At 35.4% G+C, this 23,653-nt stretch overlaps 1 protein-coding gene across 4 annotated transcripts in view; it reads left to right on the top strand.

Moving 5' to 3' along the window:
- Positions 1-23,653, top strand: part of LOC306871285 (beta-adducin-like) — a 29,591-nt gene that overhangs the window by 2,288 nt on the left and 3,650 nt on the right. For 2 of the 4 annotated variants that reach the window (XM_079419094.1, XM_079419096.1), the window contains exons 2-12: positions 2,831-3,070; positions 5,647-5,788; positions 8,851-9,002; positions 10,887-10,967; positions 12,994-13,143; positions 13,795-13,938; positions 14,066-14,164; positions 17,744-17,920; positions 20,331-20,570; positions 22,027-22,143; positions 23,204-23,290. In XM_079419094.1, coding sequence (XP_079275220.1) covers positions 2,921-3,070; positions 5,647-5,788; positions 8,851-9,002; positions 10,887-10,967; positions 12,994-13,143; positions 13,795-13,938; positions 14,066-14,164; positions 17,744-17,920; positions 20,331-20,570; positions 22,027-22,143; positions 23,204-23,290 — 1,539 coding nt within the window. In that variant the 5' untranslated portion in view covers positions 2,831-2,920. Of the gene's footprint in view, positions 1-2,830; positions 3,071-3,792; positions 3,906-5,646; positions 5,789-8,850; positions 9,003-10,886; positions 10,968-12,993; positions 13,144-13,794; positions 13,939-14,065; positions 14,165-17,743; positions 17,921-20,330; positions 20,571-22,026; positions 22,144-23,203; positions 23,291-23,653 lie in introns of those variants that run through there. The other 2 variants (XM_079419095.1, XM_079419097.1) reach the window with 2 other exon arrangements.

Here is a 23,653-nt window from a genome sequence, read left to right on the forward strand (position 1 = left end):
TTAAAGCAATCTGCTATTTTCGCAGAATTTTGGTACCAGCTCACCAAACTTTTACATACTCCAAGAACAGATGTTTGGAGGGAACCGGGGAAAGAAACAGAAGCATTCACCTTATTAGAAGTCAAACTGATATTTCATGGATAAATAATATACAGTGCTTTAACGTAACCAACAAGCTACAAAGAGATAAAGTAGAGAAGTAAATGTGTATTATTATTGCCCTTTAGATGATCATGTTGTCATATTAAAAAAATGGATTTCATAATGGAAATGACTTTGTCAAGTTTGGGCACAATGTTGTGTAACTATCTTGCCTCGTAAGACCAGAAAATAATCAAACATAGGGTAAAAAAAGCATGCTTTGTGTGTGGATTTAGTATGGAGTTAGGAACACACATAGAGACAGCAAGAGTAGGATTAAAACTCCAAACAAGGCTAAACTTGCATAGAAATTGCTTTTTTATTCTGTTGAAAATGCATTCTGTTCCACTTCATGATTGGTTTTTAAAAGCATGCATTAATTTTTGGTTGTTGTGGGTCAATGAGTTCTCAGTGCATTATGCAGAAGTGAACACACATTAACTTAATTATAAGATTAGTCTAAAATCAATCCAGCATCACTTTAACCATTATACATCTACATATACTTCATGCTCTCTCCCCACTTCCTCCAAGCATTAAGGTCTGTCAGTGGGGGAGAAAGCCCTCATCCGGTCAGGAAAGCTCTGTTTCAGACCGATCGATACGTAACAGACCCATGAACATGTCCTTCATCCCTTCTCAGCTTGACATCAAAATCCTGCTGCAGCAGAAGCCAGAGCTGTACATGTTTGTGAGCATCTTTCAGATTAGCTTCATGTGAACAAGAATACTCCAGACTGAGGATGGATCGCTGTTATAGAAGAGGGACACGATTCATTTGGATCCACTCGTGTAAAAATCTGTGCTTGAAACTGATCCAGGAACAGTGCAAGGCAGGGCCAGTTTGGTGTCTGGATCCAAAGGGGCCCCGCTCATTATAGAGTCTCCCCAGAGAGAGGAGCTCTCAGTGGGGGTCCCAGAGCACCTGAGCCCCTGCAGACGACCAGACACAAAGATACTGGCACTGAGTACATTAACACAGACACCTCAGTGCTGTATTTCACATGCTAATGTATCTCGTTTTTCTATACGAAAGTATGTGTAGATAGATAGATAGATTCTTGAAAGAAGCATTAATTTTTAATAAAAGTGACAGTAAAGACATTTATAATGTTACAAAATATTTATATTTCAAATAAATGATATAGAACTTTCGATTTATAAATGAGTCCATAAAAATTTATCATATTGCCTCAAAAATATCAAGAAATGTTTCTTGAGCAGGTATTATATTATTATATGAGCATGTGACACTGAAGACTGGAGTAATGATTGCTTTGATCACACAAATGCATTTCATTTTTAAAAGTATTACAGCTATTTTAAATTGAAACAATATTACTGTATTTATTGTTTTTAATTAATTTACTGTATAGGTGTTTTTTTTTTGTTTTTTTGCTGCTATGAAATTTGCCCGTAAGTGTCTTTATTACTAGTTAAAAGAGTCTACCGTTTTGTGTTGTTTTGTCAGCCAGCAGATGAAAACCTGAGATGTAAGGCTGATTGTAATCGCCTCAAAAGCACTATTAATTGTTTTGAATCAGGCAGGTACTGTAGTCCATCCTACATTCACACTTGAGTCAGTGAAGCCATGCTGGGATCTTCAAGCAAACAGAGCGATGTTTTCAAAGCACCACAGAAGTCTCTACACGTTTGAGAGATTAAACCAGGATAATAAACCAGAAAGTGTTTAACACCAAAGAAAATTGCATCACCTTTTAAGCACAAAAGTTCAGACGTGCTTAAATATTTCGTTTTTGTTTGTTTTTTGTTTTTTTATCAACTGCCCTCATATTTTTGTCCAGGCTGAATGACCAATTTCTTTAACATATAGGAATAAGATTGAATTGAGAAATAAAAGCTATTGGGGCGTATGGTTGTAGATTGTGTGTCATGAATCATCTGTTATGAATCCCGTAACAGCAGCATCACTCCATTTTAGTCATGAATCTGAAAGACTTCTCTAAATGTAATTTCTTAAATAGAGCTTCCGCAACTAAACAAGCAAACTAATCGATCAGATTTGCTAATGCACATAAAGAACTGTTGTATACAGATCGCTGTCAGCACTATTTAAGCGGTGTGCTTGGATGTATGACAGTTAGACTCTGGGTGTGGTGAGCAGAAATACTTATCTAGCATTCGCAGGCCTGCCTGTGTGTATATGCATGTGTGTCTATTATTAATACGTGAACATGCCTGTATGTCCGTATAAACACATATGTGTCCCTGGAGCACAAAAGCAGTCATGAGTAACACAGGTATATTTGTAGCAATAGACAACAATACATTGTATGGATCACAATTATACATTTCTCTTTTATGCCAAAAATCATCAGGATATTAAGATCATGTTCCATGAAGATATTTTGTAAATTTCCTATAGTTAATATATCAAAACGTAATTTTTGATTAGTAATATGCATTGCTAAGAACTTCATTTGGACAAATTTAAAGGTGATTTTCTCAATATTTTGATTTTTTTTTTTTTTTTTTTTTTTGCAGCCTCATTTTCAAATAGTTGTATCTCAGCAAAATATTGTCATCAATTTCCAAAAATTTATCCTTATGACTGCTTTTGTGGTCCAGGGTCACATATATGTCAAATAAAACTTAATTAACATAACTCCAGATTATAACTGACTAATTATTTCCATACTGTATTTCTTTTTTTCTTGCTCCCATCCAGCCCTTTCGCCTGCTCCTGCATTGCCTATCCTTTCCTTTTTCTGTTTTCTTCCTATCCCCTTCTCCTCTGTCCCACGCTGGGAAGAAGAAGATGAGTAGAAGTCCCACTCCTAAAGGGACTCCGGTCCAGCACAGTCCTGTAGACGGAGAGTGTCTAGAGGGAGAAATGATCCAGTCTCCACAGCAGTCCACGCCGTCCAGCGGCCTCAAGAAACGCGTCTCCAGTCTCCTGCAAAGCCCTGTGAGTAATCAAGTCTGCGCTAATGAGTGCAGCTCATATATTTGCATTTGCGAATCGACTCAGATTTGTGTTTATAGTCTTGTGGGCTGAAAGAGTGCAACGCTGATCATCTAGTTTTTCCGCAGCTTTGATTCCAGAACATTTTTCCCCGTTGATGTTTTCCATTGGGGTTCAAACCAACCGCGTCTGAGAGAAATCACAAAATTACAATTCAGAGTGTGTGTGTGTATATATATATATATATATATATATTTCCCTACAGAGAAAATGAGCCAGGATTTAACTTCCAGTATCCTGCTTTTGCGCTCTGATGGGAATGATTTGATAATAAGTGAAGAAGTTGCGGAAGAGAATTGGCTACTACAGGCTTTCAGAAAGCGGACTGAAACAGCAGATCTCTCATCGTCTCTGGTCTGCCTCTTTTATTCTCCTGTTCTGGCCACTCTTTAATGTCCTGCCTCCAATCCCTATGTCCTCTCTCCCCTTCCCCCTCATTAGGTTCCCAAAGATATGATTATCTCCACAGCTCAGATATAATCTGCCCTGAATCACCACGGACAGCTGCAGCTGTAGAGAGAGAGAGAGAGCAGGAGAGAGACATAGAGAGAGAGAGGGAGATAGAGCGGGAGAGAGACATAGAGAGAGAGAGGGAGATAGAGCGGGAGAGAGACATAGAGAGAGAGAGAGAGAGATAGAGCGGGAGAGAGACATAGAGAGAGAGAGAGAGAGAGGGAGGAGAAACAGATAGCGCAGGGAGTTTTTGGTGTTGCTGCAAAAACAATAAAAAGCACTCAGAACGGAGGGAACGTGTTGAATGAAGGACAGAAGTGAAGAGGTCAATTCCTTCTCTCTTTCTCTGTTGTGGACTGTACTGGAACTGTTTGTTCACCAGTGTATTGTTTTAACTGGGTTTGACATCTATGCTTGTATTTGTGCTGCATTCAACTCTCCAATATGTGGGCAGTTGACATTTTTAATGCTTAATTTAAAACCTAAACAACATTTTATGTCTAATTATTACAGTGCTTACAAGATCAAACTATTGATATTCGCCAAACACTCTATAGTTAGAGCTTATTAAAACATTCTTATAAATTCCTGTTCTTCAGCAGTTAATTCAGCTTGAGCTGCTTAACGCAAACTACTCAACTCTATTCAGACTTTCTGCTGTCTATTGTTAGTTTTACTGACTTAAGAAGATTATTGCTTTAGTTATTCTTGCATATATATTTAGCCATGTAAAGACTGTCATGGTACGTGTTGATTATCATGTAGAAAAGTAAAAGTTAAAAAAAGGCTTTGAAAGTAGAGTGTAATGCAGTGCTTCATTTACATATAACCAAACCTTAAAAGTTTAACTTGTAACTGCAGTACAAGATTATAAGATGCATTATGTGAATGCTTGGCTAAAGAGATGTGTCTTTAATCTAGATTTAAACAGAGAGAGTGTGTCTGAACCCCGAACGTTATCAGGAAGGCTATTCCAGAGTTTGGGAGCCAAATGTGAAAAAGCTCTACCTCCTTTAGTGGACTTTGCTTTTGACTTTGCTACTGGTAACAACTCTTTCAGTAGTTTAGTGGGTGAAACTTCAATATTTTTTTCTGGATTGTAAGCACTGGTATTTTATTAAGAAAATGCTAATCTGGTTTCTGTATACATTAAGTTTTTTGATATTATTCATGGACTATACTCTACTGTTTTTTTTTTTTTTAAGAAATTAATACTTTAATTTAGCAAAGACGCTTTAATTTGATCAAAAGTGACAGTAAAACCTTTTACATTTTTACAGAAAATTATTTAAAATAAATGCTCTTCTAAAACGTTGTTCATTAAAAAAATTCTTAAAAAAAACATGTATCGCAGTTTCCACAAAAACCGCACAACTGTTTTCAACAAAGAAATATTTCTTGAGCAGTAAATCAGTATATTAGAATGATTTCTGAAGATCATGTGACACTGAAGACTGCAGTAATGATGCTGAAAATACAGCTGCAGATCACAGGAATAAATTACATTTTAACAGATAATGAAATAGAAAGCAGTTCTTTTAAATTGGAATATTATTTCACAGTTTTACCGTTTTTACTGTATTTTTTATTAAACAAATGCAGCCTTGGTGAACATAATGGACTGCTTTGAAAAAAAAAACATTTAAAAAAATCTTAACCAAACTTTTAAGCAGTAGTGTACATTTTCATGGTGCTTTTTTAAAATTCATGTATCACACACTAAAAAAAAAGATAAAAATTTTTTTTAAGGCAAGTGGTTGCAAATAATTTATTTTAGCTACAAAAATGTTGAAAGTTAGTCAGCTAAATGTATTTAAATGTAGCTAAAATAAATTGATTGCAACCACTTACCTTCTGTGTACTGCATTTCAGTGGACCATTTAAGTGAAATGTGAAAGGGGCAAAAAATTATTAGCAGTTGCATTCTATAATAACACAAAATGTTCACCTCAGATGCTGCTTTCTAACGAATTGATGGTTATTTATCACCCAAGTGCACAATGTGCTTTTTCCTTTATTTGAGTGTATTGTGTAGCTGAGTCCAGAATGTGATTTGTGTGTTTTAGTCCTTCCAAGAGGAGCTGGATGTGTTGATTCAGGAGCAGATGAATAAAGGAGGAAGCTCCTCCAATCTGTGGGCTCTCAGACAGATCGCAGACTTCATGGCCACTCACGGATCCCCGGCCTCGCTGCCCATCTCTCAGTCCAGTACGTAATACATGATTTACAAACCATTCATTCACTCAGATGCTTGTTCTGCTTGTGTTTCAGAGATAAAGCCTGATGTGTTTACATGCATTTCACATAAATACAGTACGTCTTCCTCTGCTTAGTGATTTCTTTCACTTGTGAAATCATGCATATTGTTGTCAAATATAAGACAAAAAATTATTCTTCCTTTAAAAAAAAAAAAAAGTATATGTGACCCTGCAGCACAAAAGCAGTCATCAGTAACACAGGTACATTTGTAGCAATAGACAACAATACATTGTATGGATCAAAATTATACATTTTTCTTTTATGCAAAAGATCCTTAGTATATTAAGTAAAGATCATGTTCCATGAACATATTTTGTACATTTGCTACCGTAAATATATCAAAATTTCAAAAAGACATTGAGAGGTTTATGGAAGCTTGTTTCTTGCACGGAATAAAACCATAAAAAAGGTGTTTGCACAATTTTATCTCACAAGATCACGACTCCATGTCTCGCAAATGCAAATTCATATCTTACAATTGCATATTTACATCTAGAGTTTACATCTTGCAATTTTTATTTTCTTTTGTTTTCTCCACACAATACAAGATAAAATAGGTAACTTTAAATTATTTCACAATTCTGACTTTTGTCTTGCAATTGCAAGTTTATATCTCACAATTCAGACTTTTCAGTAACACTTTATTAACTTTAGGCTTTGCTGTAGCTCAAATAGTAGAGCATGGTGCTAGCAACGCTAAGGATATGGGTTCGATTCCCAGGGAAAGCAAGAGCTGATAAAATGTAAAAACTGTAACTTGAATGTAATGTAAGAAAGCGTCTGCTAAATGCATAAATGTAATTAACTTGTTGCTTATTAGCATACATATTATTAGCATATTGACTGTTTATTAGTGCTTATAAAACACATATTAATGCCTTATTCTGCATGACCATATTTTAGATCCCTTAATCCTTAAACCCCATACCTAAACTGTCAACAACCTTACTAACAATTAATAAGCAGCAAAATAGAGGAGTTTATTGAGGGAAATGTCATAGTTAATAGTGATATGTGTTCCGACTTTTTTTCTTCTAACTGCGAGTTAATATCTCGCAATTCTGAGTTTATATTGTGCATCTATAAATTGTAAGAAAGAAGTCAGAATTGTGAGATTATAAAGTCCCAAAGACAAAAACAAGCTTCCATGGAGTTTTTGTTTCATTCCTCATTTATTCACGTAATGTATGTGACCCTGGACCACAAAACAAGCCAAAATTGAGAATTCTACATCATCTGAAGCTGAATAAATAATCTTTCCATTGATGTATGGTTTGTTATGATAGGACAATATTTGTCTGAGATACAACTATTAGAAAATCTGGAATCTGAGGGAGCAAAAAAATCTAAATATTGAGAAAATCTCCTTTAAAGTTGTTCAAATTAAGTTCTTAGCAATGTATATTACTAATCAAAAATTAAGTTGAGATATATTTACGGTAGGAAATTTACAAAATATCTTCATGGAACATGATCTTAATATCCTAATGATTTTTGGCATAAAAGAAAAATGGATAATTTTGAGCCATACATTGTCAGGGATCTGCAAGAAATGGGACCAGATGCAAATGAGCGGACAATGGTGGTTTATTGACAAGACGTTGACTAGAAACAGCAGGGAGAGTGAGAAGTGATTCAGTCCAAACAGAGGGGCAGGGCAGGCAACACACTACAGGCAGAGGGATGACCACTGAGCCCGTCCAAGGTGGCAGCGGACTCAAACACGGAGGCAGCAGCTCCAGAGGAAGGCAGGAAGACAGGGACCCCGTAGCTTGAAGTGAATCTCAGAAGTCGCACCAGTCTAGCCTCCAGTTGGTGACTCGCAGAACCAAAGACCTGACTCGTGAGAGTGGAGAGCTGCTTCCAGGTAGGGGTCAGAGGCCAGGGAATCTGGGTAAAGGGCAGGACAGGGCAAAACACGATAACAAACAAGACAAGACTCAAGACAACACAACAACACAAGACAGACAAAAGAAAATCTAAATCAAAAGAGAAAACAAAACTAGATAACAATGCACAATCAAAAAAAACAAGAACTAGACAAAAAAAAAAAAGTAACTGAGGATATAAAATAACAAGATAAGAGATCAAAAATCACTTGAGCAGGATCAAAGGATATACTCTAGGACCAAGAAACAGGTAAACACCAAAACGAACCAGCAAAGACACAAGGGAAAGGAACACAATGGCCGTTTCTCAATATGCGTACTTGTCTGTACTTGTGTTCTTGTGGACTTGTGAAACATCATCAGTCGCTGCCCAAGTACTGTTCCAATTCAAAGTTCACATCTAGCCAAGTCCAGTTCAAATCCCCGGATGTGTTCTTGATCCGCCCCTTTTACCGAGGATGCATCGAGAGGTGACTTGTGCGGACTTGATACGGGCCATAACCCAGAATTCAGTTCGTCCTCCCGTCCTCGAGAGTTCGTTCTTCTGAGTCGAACTTGGCAAGTCCAAACTCGAAAGGACGGAAGTCCAGACTCTGCGAACTTGGTATTGAGAAACGGCCAATATAAAGCAGCAGAGCACACGAGGATCAGGTGAACACAATCAAGCAAACGAGGACTAGACAAGGGGGCGTGACCATGGGAAACAGGGAGGTTGGACAAGAGGAGCACGTGGCAAACACAAACAGAGACAGAGCCATGTGCTCAGACACAAAACAAACAAAGAAACATTGAACAGGGACAAGACAGACAAGACTGTCAGGGTAGGATCCTGACATACAATGTATTGTTGTCTATTGCTACAAATATACCTGTACTACTGATGACTGCTTTTGTGCTGCAGAGACACATATATCATCATTTTTCCATTCAGACACTTACAAGTAGCTTTAGTTTCAAACTTAATAAATGTAACTCATAAAGTGAATTCAGTTGTGCTTTTCAGATGTCCTTGTGAAACTGAAACTGTCTTTGGAGGTGAAATGAACTTGATGTTTGTTGCAGCAGACAAACTTGTTTTAACGCAAAGCCCTTCTGTTGGTTCTGTTGCTGGTGTCTGTACAGCCGTCAATATGGTGACCCCCATTAATGATCTGCACGGATGGGACCCGGGCTCCATGGTGAAGGGCGAGAGACTGATGCGCTGCAAGCTGGCCAGTGTTCACCGTCTGCTGGATCTGTACGGCTGGACACAGCTGCCCAACACCTGCCTCACCGTAAGAAACACCTGCCAAGACTCACTGGATTACAAGTAACGCCAGTTACGTAATCAGATTACTTTTTAAAGTAACTAGTAAAGTAACACATTACACATAAAACGCATAAAGTAACACTTTTTAGTTTAGAAGGGAATATCTGAGTTACTTTTTCAAATAAGTAACTCCAGTTACTTTGTTTCCCAGATTTAAAAAGTAACTCAAAAGTAACATAATGCAACACTTTCCATAAAAAGTAACTAAGTAATGTAATTAGTTACTTGTTTAGGGAGTAACGCAATATTGTAATGCATTACTTTTAAAAGTAACTTTCCCCAACACTGGTGCACATTACACACTCATCCAAATGAGTAGACCGAGAGGGTAACACTTTATTTTAAGGTGTCCTTGTTACACGTTACATGTACTTACTATTATAATAACAATACATTATGCATAATTCCATGCAAGTAACCCTAATCCTAACCCTAACCATATAGTTTTCTGTTTTAAATATATTTTAAACTGTAATGTATTTCTGTGATCTGCAGCTGTATTTTCAGCATCATTACTCCAGATTTCAGTGTCACATGATTATATGCAGGTTTATATCAGGTGCTTATTATTATCAATGTTGAAAACAGTTGTACCGCTTAATATTTTTGTGGAAGCCGTGAATCAATTTTTAGGATTCTTTGGTGAATAGAAAGTCCAAAATAACAATATATTTATTTATTTAAAGTAAAAATCTTATATAGCAGTATGAATGTTTTAACTGTTACTTTTGATCAATTTAATGCATCCTTGGTGAATAAAATTATTAATTTCTTTCAGAATTAGTCTTTCTGACCCCAAACGTTTGAGCAGTAGTGTATGTGTCTTCTTAAACTCTTATGTAACTCAAGCTTATGATAATACAAAACTCATATAGTGCACTTTAAATAACTTCACACAGCTGCCAGACTGTCACTTCTAAAGGAAATTAAGCTGATTAAAATACAGAATAATTTTACTTTAGCATACTTATTCATATTTCTCTCTCTCCTTCGCTGAGTCTTTAGGGATCATAATAGACAGTGATTTTGAGATCAAGTCTGGTAACGAGCTGCTTTGATTTTCACAAGAAGTATGAAAATCAAGACTCTTAAAGGGAAAGTTCACTCAAAAATGAAAGATACTCACCCTCGTTTCATTTTAAACTCTTATTATATTCAGAGAAATTAAGTAGAATGATACCACTATTTTGTTCCTTTACAAGTTATGTGCCTAAAACAACATGACTGCACTATAAAAGTTAGGACTTGTACGCTATAGTCCAAGTATAGCTTTGTCTGAACACAAATATGAGTCAATATCTCTAAACATAACACATATCTGTGTCCCTGGAGCACAAAAGCAGTCATGAGTAACACAGGTATATCTGCAGCAATAGCCAACAATACATTGTATGGATCAAAATTATACATTTCTCTTTTATGACAAAAATCATTAGGATATTAAGATCATGTTACATGAAGATATTTAGAAAATTGTCTACAATAAATATATCAAAACTTCATTTTTGATTAGTAATATGCATTGCTAAGAACTTCATTTGAACAACTTTAAAGGAGATTTTCTCAATATTTAGATTTTTTTGCACCCTCAGATTCCAGATTTTCAAATAGTTGTATCTCAGCCAAATATTGTCCTATCATAACAAACCATACATCAATGGAAAGATTATTTATTCAGCTTTCAGATGATGTAAACTTCTAAATTGTGGCTGGTTTTGAGGTCCAGGGTCACTTATGAATCTGTAGAGGTTTGGCAGGACATGAGGATGATTTTTCACTGATGGCTGAATTAACCCTTGCTCTCAGGAGAATGTTCCTGTGAGATGAAAGCGTCTCTTTCTCTCTGCAGATGCGTGTTAGTAAAGAACAGGAACATTTCCTCGTGCTGCCGGACGGTTTGACCTACGGAGAGGTGACTGCCTCCAATCTGGTGAGACACTAACACACACAAACCAAACCGGTTCCTCCTTATGAGAGCCTTTCTCTGGGAAAAGCATTCAAATGAAGGTCACCAGTTTGAGACTGTGTGTATTATCTGAAATATTCAGCATGTTCTGGACATATTTTGTGCATTGTTGCAAAAATAAGGCACCAGAAGTTATTACTCATTAAAATATTTCTCGTTTTCATGCTTGTGTACAAACTGCACACTTTGTAATGGATAAAATATGAAACAATGCAGTTCACAGTCATACTAAAGGGAAAATGCAGTGATTTCATTTGTATACATTGGTGGCCAAAATTATTTCCAGCAGCTAAAAAATGGTTTTAAGTCAGTTATTTGTATCTTCTGCTGTAGTGTGTCAGTAGGAAATATCAGGTTGCATTTCCAAACATTCATTTGGCCATTAATTGTAATAATCCAGTGAGATTTTAGTGCTCCACTCAGAGATCAGGGCCTGTATTCACAAAACATTTGATCTTACCACTAAGAGTTCTCCTAAATAAAAAGCAGTAAAAGTTTTTAGCTAAGAATTTTCTCTTAAAACCTATTCGCAAATCTGCTGAGACAAACTTTTACTGAGGAATGGAGAGAAGTAAATAAGGGGCGGGGTTTACCTCGTTGCTATGGATGATGTCAGCATGCTCATTAACTATGCACACAGTGATTGGCTGATAGTCTCTGTTAGAGATTTATTCATATTGTAGAGCGCAATATTATGTTGCCATATTCAAATAAAGATTTTTAAAATGCAAGCCTAAGTATCACTAATTAAACAAGTACATGTTCAGCTAATTGTCAGCCTCTTATTTGCTTCTTGTAAACAATTAGTGAATGTGCATATAAACAGACTTTTAATTGACAAAGTAGATTATCATAATGCAAACGTAAAATAAAACCAAACTGGATGCAAGCTATTAGTTCTTGCCCAGCTGGTGAATGAAATCAAGGATATAATCAAAGGAAAATCTGGAGTTGGGATAACCTCCAAAACCGAAGGCGATACCTTTTTAAAAGCTCATTATTATCAAATGTTTCTCAAATGTTTACGTTCCGAGGCAGATTGCTGGCAACAGCTATTTTAGGATAGTTTGTGGTTTGGTCTTAGTGACTTAGGACTCCTCTAACATCTCACAGGTTTAGGAGCTAGTTTTAGTGCTAAAACACTTTGTGAAATACTCTTAGAGCAAAAATTTAGGAGTCCTACATTTAGGGCTGACACGCTCATTATTTTTAAGATTTGCTCCTAAATCAGCAAGTTATGAGCTACTTTTAGCCTGTAGATGTTTTGTGAATACGGGCCCTGATCTGATCATCATCAGTCTGTCTGGAGAAACAGAACAAACTGAGACTAAATCCAGAAGAACTGTGTCTCTGCTTCAAGAAACCTCCTGCAAACCTCCTGAGAAACTCTGCTCAAGAGCACCGAGGACAAAAGCTGCTTTAAACACAAAGCATGCTCACAACAAATGTTGATTTAGTTTAGTTAATAGAAGTTAATTAATAAAGAAAATCTATTTTTGACAGCATCTTCATTTTACAGCATTTTTACACAAGTGCCTAAATCTTTTAACAGTACTGTAGCTTTGCAGGAGGTTTCTTGAAGCGTCTTGGAGACACAGTTCTTCTGGATTTAGTCTCAGTTTGTTCTGTTTCTTCATGTCATTCCAGACAGACTGATGATGATTAGATCAGATCTCAAACATCTCACTGGATTATTACAATTAATGGCTAAATGAATGTTTGGAAATGTAATCTGATATGTCCTACTGATACACTACAGCAGAAGATACAAATAACTGACTGCTGGAAATACTAGTGGCCTAATCATTTTGGCCACGACTGTATTTTATTTATTTATTTTCTATTTAAATATAAATGAATATTGGAATTATTATTTTTTGTATCAAATACCTGTTTAAATATGTTGAAAGATGATGGAAAAGTATTAAATGCTGCAGTTGGATCAAGAGAAAGCTTCACTGAAGCGTGTGCTCTCTGTGACTCTCTCCAGGTGAAGGTGAATATTCTGGGGGAGGTTGTGGAGAAAGGCAGCACTTCTCTGGGAGTGGATCTGTCTGCGTTTGGTCTGCATTCTGCCATCTATTCGGCTCGACCGGACATCCGCTGCCTTCTGCACCTCCACACTCCTTCCACGGCTGCGGTACACACCTCATTAATCACAGACTCTCTGATCAAAGCCAATGAGATTACTGGATATTTAGAAATGGCAATAAATATTATTATTAAATTAAATAGTAGTTTGTTTTTATTAATTGTTTAATATCTACGTCATAAATTACCATCTATCTATTACTTTATCCATCTACCTATCCGTATTTATTTATCTACCAGGTTTGTGAAACACATAAATGACAAGCATTTGTTTTATTTTAATTTTTTTATTATTTTTTTATTTATTTATTGTATCCCCGAGGTTTGTGAAACACATAAATTACTTTTATGTATTTATTTATTTATATCACAAGATTTTGAAAAACATAAGTTACCAATTTTTTTATTTTATTTTATTTTTTTATATATGTATATATTTATTCTGAGGTCCAGCCTTCCACTGATGGCACGAAACAGAAAAACACACACACAAAAGATTTATAAAAGAATTATTTATTATCATCATCATTATTATTATTATTATTATAGATGCATTGGCTCTAATCACTTACAGATCTGAAAGTTGTCAATTGTTAAAATCTTAAAATGATCATTCACATATCCTCTCAATCTTAAAATCAGTTTTGTATTATTCTTGCACTGATCAACTCCTGTAACACACTATTAATCTTTCACGTAGGTATCAGCCATGAAATGTGGCCTTCTGCCGCTATCCCATGAGGCTTTGCTGGTGGGCGATGTAGCTTATTATGACTATAATGGAGTGATGGAGGAAGAAGAGGACCGAGTGGAGCTCCAGAAGAGCCTCGGCCCCACATGCAAGGTCTGATCTTAGATTACAGGCAGTGCATGTTCTGTTCCCTCAGAGTCTCTGTAGGTTGTGAAGAGGTTGATGAAGTATTCTTGCTCTGGGAAACATCTGTCTGACTCTAATAGCTGCTATTCTACAGGTGCTGGTATTGAGGAACCATGGAATCGTGGCACTGGGAGAGTCAGTGGAGGAGGCCTTCTACACAATCTACCACATCCAGACCGCCTGCCAAACACAGGTAGGCAAAAAATAAATCATTCCCACGAGGATACAATATCAAGAGTAGATAAGTAGATTACACCCAGAAATGTTGTATTTGTAGTATAAATATTAGTATATGTATAATATATGTAAATATGTATATTATAAATAAATGTTTATAGTAAATACACAATACCTTTCAAAACAAATAGGTTGGTAATTTTCTTTTAAATGATTTTAGTTTTTATGTTTCAGGGCTGCATTTATTTGATCAAAAATACAGTAAAAACAGTCAAATATTATTATAATTTAAAATGGCCAGTTTTCAGTGTCACATGATCCTTCAGAAATCATTCTAATATACTGCTCAAGAAAAAATCTTATTATTGCTAATGTTGAAATCCATGCTGTATTTGTGGAAACAGTACATTTTTACAAGATTATTTGTTTAAATAACAGCATTTATTTGAAATAAACATCTATTTTAAAATGAGTCAATTTTGATCAATTTAATGCATCCTTGCTGAATTAAAGTATTAATTTATTTAAAATATATATATATATTTTAACTGTAGTAAATATTTTTTTTTTAATTTCTTTCTAGTTTTTGCTTTGCTATACACACTGTAAAAAAAAAAAAAAAAAGAAAGTTGAGCCAACTCAAAATTTTAAGGCAACCAGCTTCAGCAGATTTTTGAGTTTTCTCAACTTGTTTTAAGTTTATACAACAAAAAGAATAAAAATAGCAATGTAAAGCATGTGATAAGACTGTCAGCTGAAGGTCTTATTGCTGATATTTTTTATACTAATAATTAGTAATGGTTTGAGTCTATTAATCCAAACCATTTGCACATGACATACCTCTGAAAATCTGCTTTAGCAATCTGTATAACAGTTTAAATGACTTCATTAATGACTGGAAAGGTCATGGAAATCCATTGTGTGAACCATGAGAGAGAGAGACAATAAAAGGATTGTGAAAACTGAAAGAAGTGCACAGGGTGAGAACAGTCGTATTCAGTGCTTTACTCTAGAACTACAGTAAGATCATGTAGATATTTAGTCTAGAACTACAGTAAGATCATGTTGATATTTAGTCTAGATCTACAGTAAGATCATGATGATATTTAGTCTAGAACTACAGTAAGATCATGTAGATATTTAGTCTAGAACTACAGTAAGATCATGTAGATATTGAGTCTAGAACTACAGTAAGATCGTGTTGATATTTAGTCTAGAACTACAGTAAGATCATGTTGATATTTAGTCTAGAACTACAGTAAGATCATGTAGATATTTAGTCTAGATCTACAGTAAGATCATGTTGATATTTAGTCTAGAACTACAGTAAGATCATGTTGATATTTAGTCTAGATCTACAGTAAGATCATGTAGATATTTAGTCTAGAACTACAGTAAGATCGTGTAGATATTTAGTCTAGAACTACAGTAAGATCATGTTGATATTTAGTCTAGAACTACAGTAAGATCGTGTTGATATTTAGTCTAGAACTACAGTAAGATCGTGTTGATATTTAGTCTAGAACTACAGTAAGATCGTGTAGATATTTAGTCTAGAACTACAGTAAGATCATGTTGATATTTAGTCTAGAACTACAGTAAGATCATGTAGATATTTAGTCTAGAACTACAGTAAGATCATGTTGATATTTAGTCTAGAACTACAGTAAGATCATGTAGATATTTAGTCTAGATCTACAGTAAGATCATGTTGATATTTAGTCTAGAACTACAGTAAGATCATGTAGATATTTAGTCTAGATCTACAGTAAGATCATGTTGATATTTAGTCTAGAACTACAGTAAGATCATGTAGATATTTAGTCTAGAACTACAGTAAGATCATGTAGATATTTAGTCTAGATCTACAGTAAGATCATGATGATATTTAGTCTAGAACTACAGTAAGATCATGTTGATATTTAGTCTAGAACTACAGTAAGATCGTGTAGATATTTAGTCTAGAACTACAGTAAGATCATGTTGATATTTAGTCTAGAACTACAGTAAGATCATGTAGATATTTAGTCTAGATCTACAGTAAGATCATGTTGATATTTAGTCTAGAACTACAGTAAGATCATGTAGATATTTAGTCTAGAACTACAGTAAGATCATGTAGATATTTAGTCTAGATCTACAGTAAGATCATGTAGATATTTAGTCTAGATCTACAGTAAGATCATGTAGATATTTAGTCTAGATCTACAGTAAGATCATGATGATATTTAGTCTAGAACTACAGTAAGATCATGATGATATTTAGTCTAGATCTACAGTAAGATCATGATGATATTTAGTCTAGATCTACAGTAAGATCATGTTGATATTTAGTCTAGAACTACAGTAAGATCATGTTGATATTTAGTCTAGATCTACAGTAAGATCATGATGATATTTAGTCTAGAACTACAGTAAGATCATGTTGATATTTAGTCTAGAACTACAGTAAGATCATGTTGATATTTAGTCTAGAACTACAGTAAGATCATGTAGATATTTAGTCTAGAACTACAGTAAGATCATGTTGATATTTAGTCTAGAACTACAGTAAGATCATGTAGATATTTAGTCTAGATCTACAGTAAGATCATGTTGATATTTAGTCTAGATCTACAGTAAGATCATGATGATATTTAGTCTAGAACTACAGTAAGATCATGATGATATTTAGTCTAGAACTACAGTAAGATCATGTAGATATTTAGTCTAGAACTACAGTAAGATCATGTAGATATTTAGTCTAGACCTACAGTAAGATCATGTAGATATTTAGTCTATAACTACAGTAAGATCATGTAGATATTTAGTCTAGATCTACAGTAAGATCATGTTGATATTTAGTCTAGAACTACAGTAAGATCATGATGATATTTAGTCTAGAACTACAGTAAGATCATGTAGATATTTAGTCTAGAACTACAGTAAGATCATGTAGATATTTAGTCTAGAACTACAGTAAGATCATGTAGATATTTAGTCTAGAACTACAGTAAGATCATGATGATATTTAGTCTAGAACTACAGTAAGATCATGTTCACACTCAATGTTTGTGAAAGATGTTTTTTTCTGTTTTGGAGGGATACCATATTTATTGCATCACAATTTGTTAATATTTTACTATAGGTTTGAGGTGGATTGTTTATTAATCATGCAACAATACACACTGTTATAGTTTTCATTAATAATCATTGATGATAACTTTGTCTAGTGCTCTTATGAATGTTTTAGCATGACTTGGTTCAAGTGTACTACAAGTGGTAACTAAATACATTTATACTCATATATACTCCATGTTTAAAAACAGAGATAGTACTGTATGTTCAAAGCGCATTTTAGTTCATATTCATGGCGATTCAAAATAGCACAGTTGAGTACACTTAGAGGATTTTAAGAAGTACTAAAGAATCATTTTTAGTATATTAAGTACAGAAAATAGAGCACTTTAAGTACATTATGGAAGTGCGCTTGTATTTCACCTGGGAAAACAAATAAAAACAGAACAATAAATAAAAATAAAGCCAAATTATTTCAAATCTTTGCAAATGAGATAAGATAAATCTGCAGTTTAGCATTGCTCTGCTGTTCTGGCAGGTGGCAGCACTGTGCAGCGCAGGAGGAGAACAGAACCTGATCCTGCTGGACCGCAGCGTTCACCGGCCCGTCCCCACAGGCACCGTGGGCTGGGCCGGATCCACCTTTGGCCCCTTGCACAAGAGCAGGCTGGGAGAACATGAGTTCGAAGCATTGATGAGGACGCTGGACAATCTGGTTAGTCTAGAAAATTGTTCAAGTTTCAAGTTCAAGTTTATTTGTATAGCTCTTTTTACGATACAAATCGTTGCAAAGCAGCTCTACAGGAATTTAAGTTTCCACAATATATTTATATATTGCATATTTAACTTGTGGCAAAATTAGGTAATTCTGTATGTTGTCTGAGCGTTGGCATCCTCTGAGGGGTTGGCATCACCTTTTCTCAGGTGTTCGGTCATCTCAGATCATTATCAGGAAGGCTATTCCAGAGTTTGGGAGCCAAATGTGAAAAAGCTCTACCTCCTTTAGTGGACTTTGCTATCCTAGATACTACCAAAAGTCCAGAGTTTTGCGACTTTAGGGAGCGGGTTGGATTGTAGCGTGGTAGAAGATGAGTTAGGTACGCAGGAGCTAAACCATTTTGTCCTATAGTTGTAAAGCACTGCAGTTTTTCTTTGGGTGCGATGAATGAAGCTGAAATACTAGACGCAGTAGAATCTACATTTGATATTGTATTTCTGATGTTATCTATTTTATCAGTAAAGAAATTCATAAAGTCATGACTATTAAACTGTGAGGGAATATTTAGATCGGGTGGTGTCTGTTTATTTGTTAATCTAGCCACTGTGCTAAATAAGAACCTTGGATTGTTTTGGTTATTATCTATGAGTTTGTGGATATGCTCTGCCCTGGCAGCTTTTAGAGCCTGTCTATAGCTGGACATACTGTTTTTCCACGCAGTTCTAAACACTTCCAAGTTAGTTTTTCTCCATTTGCGCTCAAGATTATGAGTTTCTTTCTTGAGAGAATGGGTATAACTGTTGTACCATGGCGCAGTACGTTTTTCTCTAACCTTTTTCAATTTGAGGGGGGCAACAGCTTCTAATGTATTAGAGAAGATAGTGCCCATGTTGCTTGTCATTTCGTCTAGTTCATGTGTATTTATGGGTACACCGAGCAGTTGAGATAAATCAGGCAAGTTATTTGTGAATCTGTCTTTGGTGGCTGGAACAATAGTTCTGCTCGGACGATAACGCGGAGCCATATAACTAATATCAGTAATACGCAGCATGCACGATACAAGGAAATGATCAGTAACATCATCACTTTGAGGTACGATATCTATATCAGTAAGATCAAGTCCATGCGATATAATTAAATCTAGCGTATGATTAAAACGATGAGTGGTCCCGGTGATGTTTTGTTTGACTCCAAAAGAGTTTATTAGGTCAGTAAACGCAAGTCCTAACGCATCATTTGTATTATCAACGTGAATGTTAAAATCTCAGACAATTAGCAGTTTATCAACATTAACTAGTACATCTGAGAGGAAATCTGCAAATTCTTTTAGGAAATCTGTATATGGCCCTGGCGGTCTATACACAGTAGCCAGAGCAAGAGATAGGAGAGATTTATTTTGCATATCTAACAGTGTAACATTAAGCAGAAGTATTTCGAATGAGTTAAACCTCCTGTATCCTGTTTTCTGAGTAACATTGAGAATATCACTATATATTGTTGCAACACCGCCGCTACGACCAGTCTGACGGGGCTCATGTTTATAACAGTAGCTTGGTGGAGTAGACTCATTTAGACCTAAATATTCATTTGGTTTCAGCCAGGTTTCAGTCCGGCAGAGTACATCAAAATCATTATCTGTGATCATTTCATTTACAATAACTGCTTTGGGTGCGAGTGATCTAATGTTTAGGAGCCCAAGCTTTAAAAATAGTTTTTGTTCCTTTATTTTGCGTTTTTCTGGTTTAATCACGATCAGATTTTTTCTAGATCCTGCATTAAATTTATATTTTGACCTCGCTATTCTGGGAACAGACAGTCTGTATAGATTGGACAACGCAAGTACTTCTATCTTTTAAGTGGGTAGAACAAAAGTCATCATAGCAGTTATTTGAGAATTGGATTACTAGAAAATTGTGACACTGGAGCACAAAAAAACTTGAGATTTAAATTGAGATTAATTGAGATTTAATGAATAAATAATCTTTCCATTGATGTATGGTTTGTTATGATCGGACAATATTTGTCTGAGATACAACTATTAGAAAATCTGGAATCTGAGGGAGCAAAAAAATCTAAATATTGAGAAAAATCACATTTAAAGTTGTTCAAATGAAGTTCTTAGCAATGCATATTACTAATCAAAAATTAAGTTTTGATATATTTACGGTAGCAAATTTACAAAATATATTCATGGAACATGATCTTTACTTAATATCCTAATCATTGATGATAACTTTGTCTAGTGCTCTTATGAATGTTTTAGCATGCCTTGGTTCAAGTGTACTACAAGTGGTAACTGAAAACATTTTTAAAAACTTTTGTGCTCCAGGGTCACAATTTAGCCAGTCTATAGCTTATTGTTATACTATTAGACTTGACATGTGAACACCTGATGATGGTTCTTTAGGGTTACCGTACAGGTTACGCCTACCGTTTCCCAGTGCTGCTGGAGCGCTCCAGAACCAGGAGAGAGGTGGAGGTTCCTGCCACCGCCACCTCATTCTCCTTTCACGAGGATGGAGTTCATCCTCACCCTCGTCTCCATCCTCACGCCCAGAGACAGCAGCAGAAGACCAGGTGGCTAAACACACCAAACCTCTATCAGAAGGTCAGCCAGGATCAGGCCAGTCCTGGACATCGCACTACGGTGAGTGCTGGGGAGTAACTAGTTACATGTAACAGCGTTACATAATTTAATTACAAAATAAATGTAATTGTAATCAGTTACAGTTAACAGTTCAGCTGTGTGTGTGCAATCAGTGCAATGGATGATGGGAAATGCAGTCCAGTGTAATGTGAGGTGTGAGAGTCAATATGATGGAGACGCGACCTCTTGTGGCAGTCTGACAAAAGACCACGAACTGGATTCGTGACAAAGATTAACCCTGCCTGCTTTACAGTACATGTTTAAAAATGATTAATGGTTGAAAACTTAGAAAAGTAATCAAATGTAATCAGTTACATTAATAAAGTAATTGAAATAATTACACTACTTATTACATTTCAGATTGAGTAACTTGTTATCTGTAACCTATTACATTTCCAAAGTAACCTTCCTAACTCTGCATATAACTTGTGTAAACTTGATATAACTTGAGCTTCCAAAACGGCAGATGTGATATACCAGGCTGTTTCATAATTAGTGTGTTTCAGATTGACATTTGTAATGATGAGATCTTATTAGCACTGACCACTAAATTCTGTGCATACTTAAGAGTTATGGATTCACTGCTACATAGTGTGTTTCACACTAAATGAAAATTTGCTGAAAATGTCGTCCCAGATGAGTTTATTTCTTCATCAGGTTTGTAGAAATGTGTCTCTGCATCAGTGTCTCAGCAATGGATGCTCTGCAGTGAATGGGTGCCGTCAGAATGAGAGTCCAAACAGCTGATAAAAACATCACAATAATCCACACCACTCCAGTCCATCAGTTAACATCTGGAGAAGACAAAAACTGTGTGTTTGTCTCATTCTGACGGCACCCATTCACTGCAGAGCAAGTGATGCAATGACACATTTCTCCAAATCTGATGAAGAAACAAACTCATCTACACATTGGATGACATGAGGGTGAGTAAGTTTTCAGCAAATGTTCAGTTTTGGGTGAACTTCAGATCCCAACAACAACCTGGCCTTGTTGTGGTGAGTTCTGCAAAAGCATCAGTCAGATTTTCTTCAGAAAATGTAATAAAGTAGTTGCCAGGATCATTTCAGTGATGCATTTTTGAATGACTAGCCTGTGAGTGTGTTGCAGCTCAGAAAATAGACTTACTGTGAATCATAGGATATTATTGGTAGAGTAAAGGCGTACTCTGTGTTACATCACTGTGAGAACTCTACGGTTTCTCTGTCTCTTCTGATATCTTCCACCCACCTCCCTTTCTCCTTCTCTGCAATGCAGGGGATATATTGTATTGTCATAAAACTCACTGCAGTGCTTGCACTGCCCTCTACTGGTTGTGGATCTGTTGCAAATGTCCCTATCATGTTTCTCCTAAATTGTCTGCTTTTTAACAGCCTTCCAGGTGTCTCCCGAGAATGTTTGACATGCATTTGATCAAGCAGCTGAACTCCTTCTGTATTGATTTCTCCTCTTTTAGTGGCAGAAGACCGAGGAAATCATGCAGGGCAGTGGACTGTCCATTAAGATAGAGAATCCAAACCAGTTTGTCCCTCTGTTCACCAACCCACAGGAGGTGCTTGAGACTAGAAATAAGGTGCGGTAAGCTTTTGGGTGATAACAGCAGCTGATTTTATTGATGTAAAAACTGAAATCAGGGTTAAAAAAAGATTGTGCATCCTACTATGAACATGCATTTTGAGTAAAAACACTATCAATGCTGATTAAAAAATATAGTATGAAGCATTATTGCAATTTAAAATAACAGTTTTCTACTTTAATATATTTTTACATTTTATTTTATATTATTCAGTCCAGTCTTTAGTGTCATGAACCATCAGAAATCATTCTAATATGCTGACTTGCTGCTCAAGAAACCTTTATTTTATTATCATCACTGTTGAGAACAGTTGTGCTGTTTCATATATTTTTGTGGAAAGCATGATGTATTTTTTCAGGATTCTTTAATAGATAGAAGAACATTTATTTGAAATAGATTTTTTGCTAGAAATGCAACTGTCCAGACTTTTCAAGAGATTTTTTTATTTTTTATCATAATCAGTTATTATCATTAGCTGTTGCCGCATGTTTAAAATACTAACAGATCTGAGAGCAGATTTGAAGTATTACGGCACAGAATGCAGAGAGAGAGAAATAGAGAGAAGATTATTTACCAATAAAGAAGAATAGATGATTGTTCAGTCGGATGAAGCAGAACATGCCACATACAAAGAATGAAACAAGAACTGCACATCATTCATAAATGATTATGTTCATAAATTCATAAATTATATTTAAATATGCATAAATTACTTTTGCACAAGTACTTTAAAAATGATCAACCACTTTTTAGACTGTAATAAATTAATTGCAATCATAACATCATGATAAAATTCTTTAATTGTTGTAAAAAATTGACAATTTTGCTGCCAAACTTCCTGATTGAAATAAAAGCATGCATGACAGCAATGAATATTAATGCAAAGAGTTTGAAATATTACTTGTCATATATGTTTAAGACAGCAACAATTGTCTTCATAAACACAAACGTCTTTTTTCCAGTGGAATGTTTAAGCTTGGGAGAACAGTAAAGCACACATGCATCACATCCTCTTCTGAAAGCAATATAGAGGATGAAAATGATATTTGTATTTCAGATACGGGAGCAGAATCGTCAGGACATGAAAACAGCCGGACCTCAGTCTCAGGTTTTAGCCAGCGTCATCACAGACAACAGTCCACCGGTAAATCACAGAGTATATACTCATATGTACACTGCAAAAATAATACTTTTATCTACATGGTTCTCTTGTTTTGAAAAAAAAAATGTTTCAGAAAATTTCTATGGGTCAGGTTTGTTTTTCTTATCCCATTGTAAATACTTTTTCCAAATGTTGTGTCTTTTTTGTTTGTTTTTTTTACTAATAAAAAAATTATATTTTGCAATATGGACTTAGAAATGACAAAATGTTTAACACAGTTTCTGATTTATAAAATAAGATCTTTTACTCATACCCTACCTCTGCATATCTGTAGTAATGAGCACATTTCATTGATCAGAAACCATATGTGTCCCAAAAGGATCAAAATTATACATTTTTCTTTTA

The sequence above is a fragment of the Barbus barbus genome (genome assembly GCF_936440315.1).
Source record: "Barbus barbus genome assembly, chromosome: 6".
Taxonomy (NCBI): domain Eukaryota; kingdom Metazoa; phylum Chordata; class Actinopteri; order Cypriniformes; family Cyprinidae; genus Barbus; species Barbus barbus.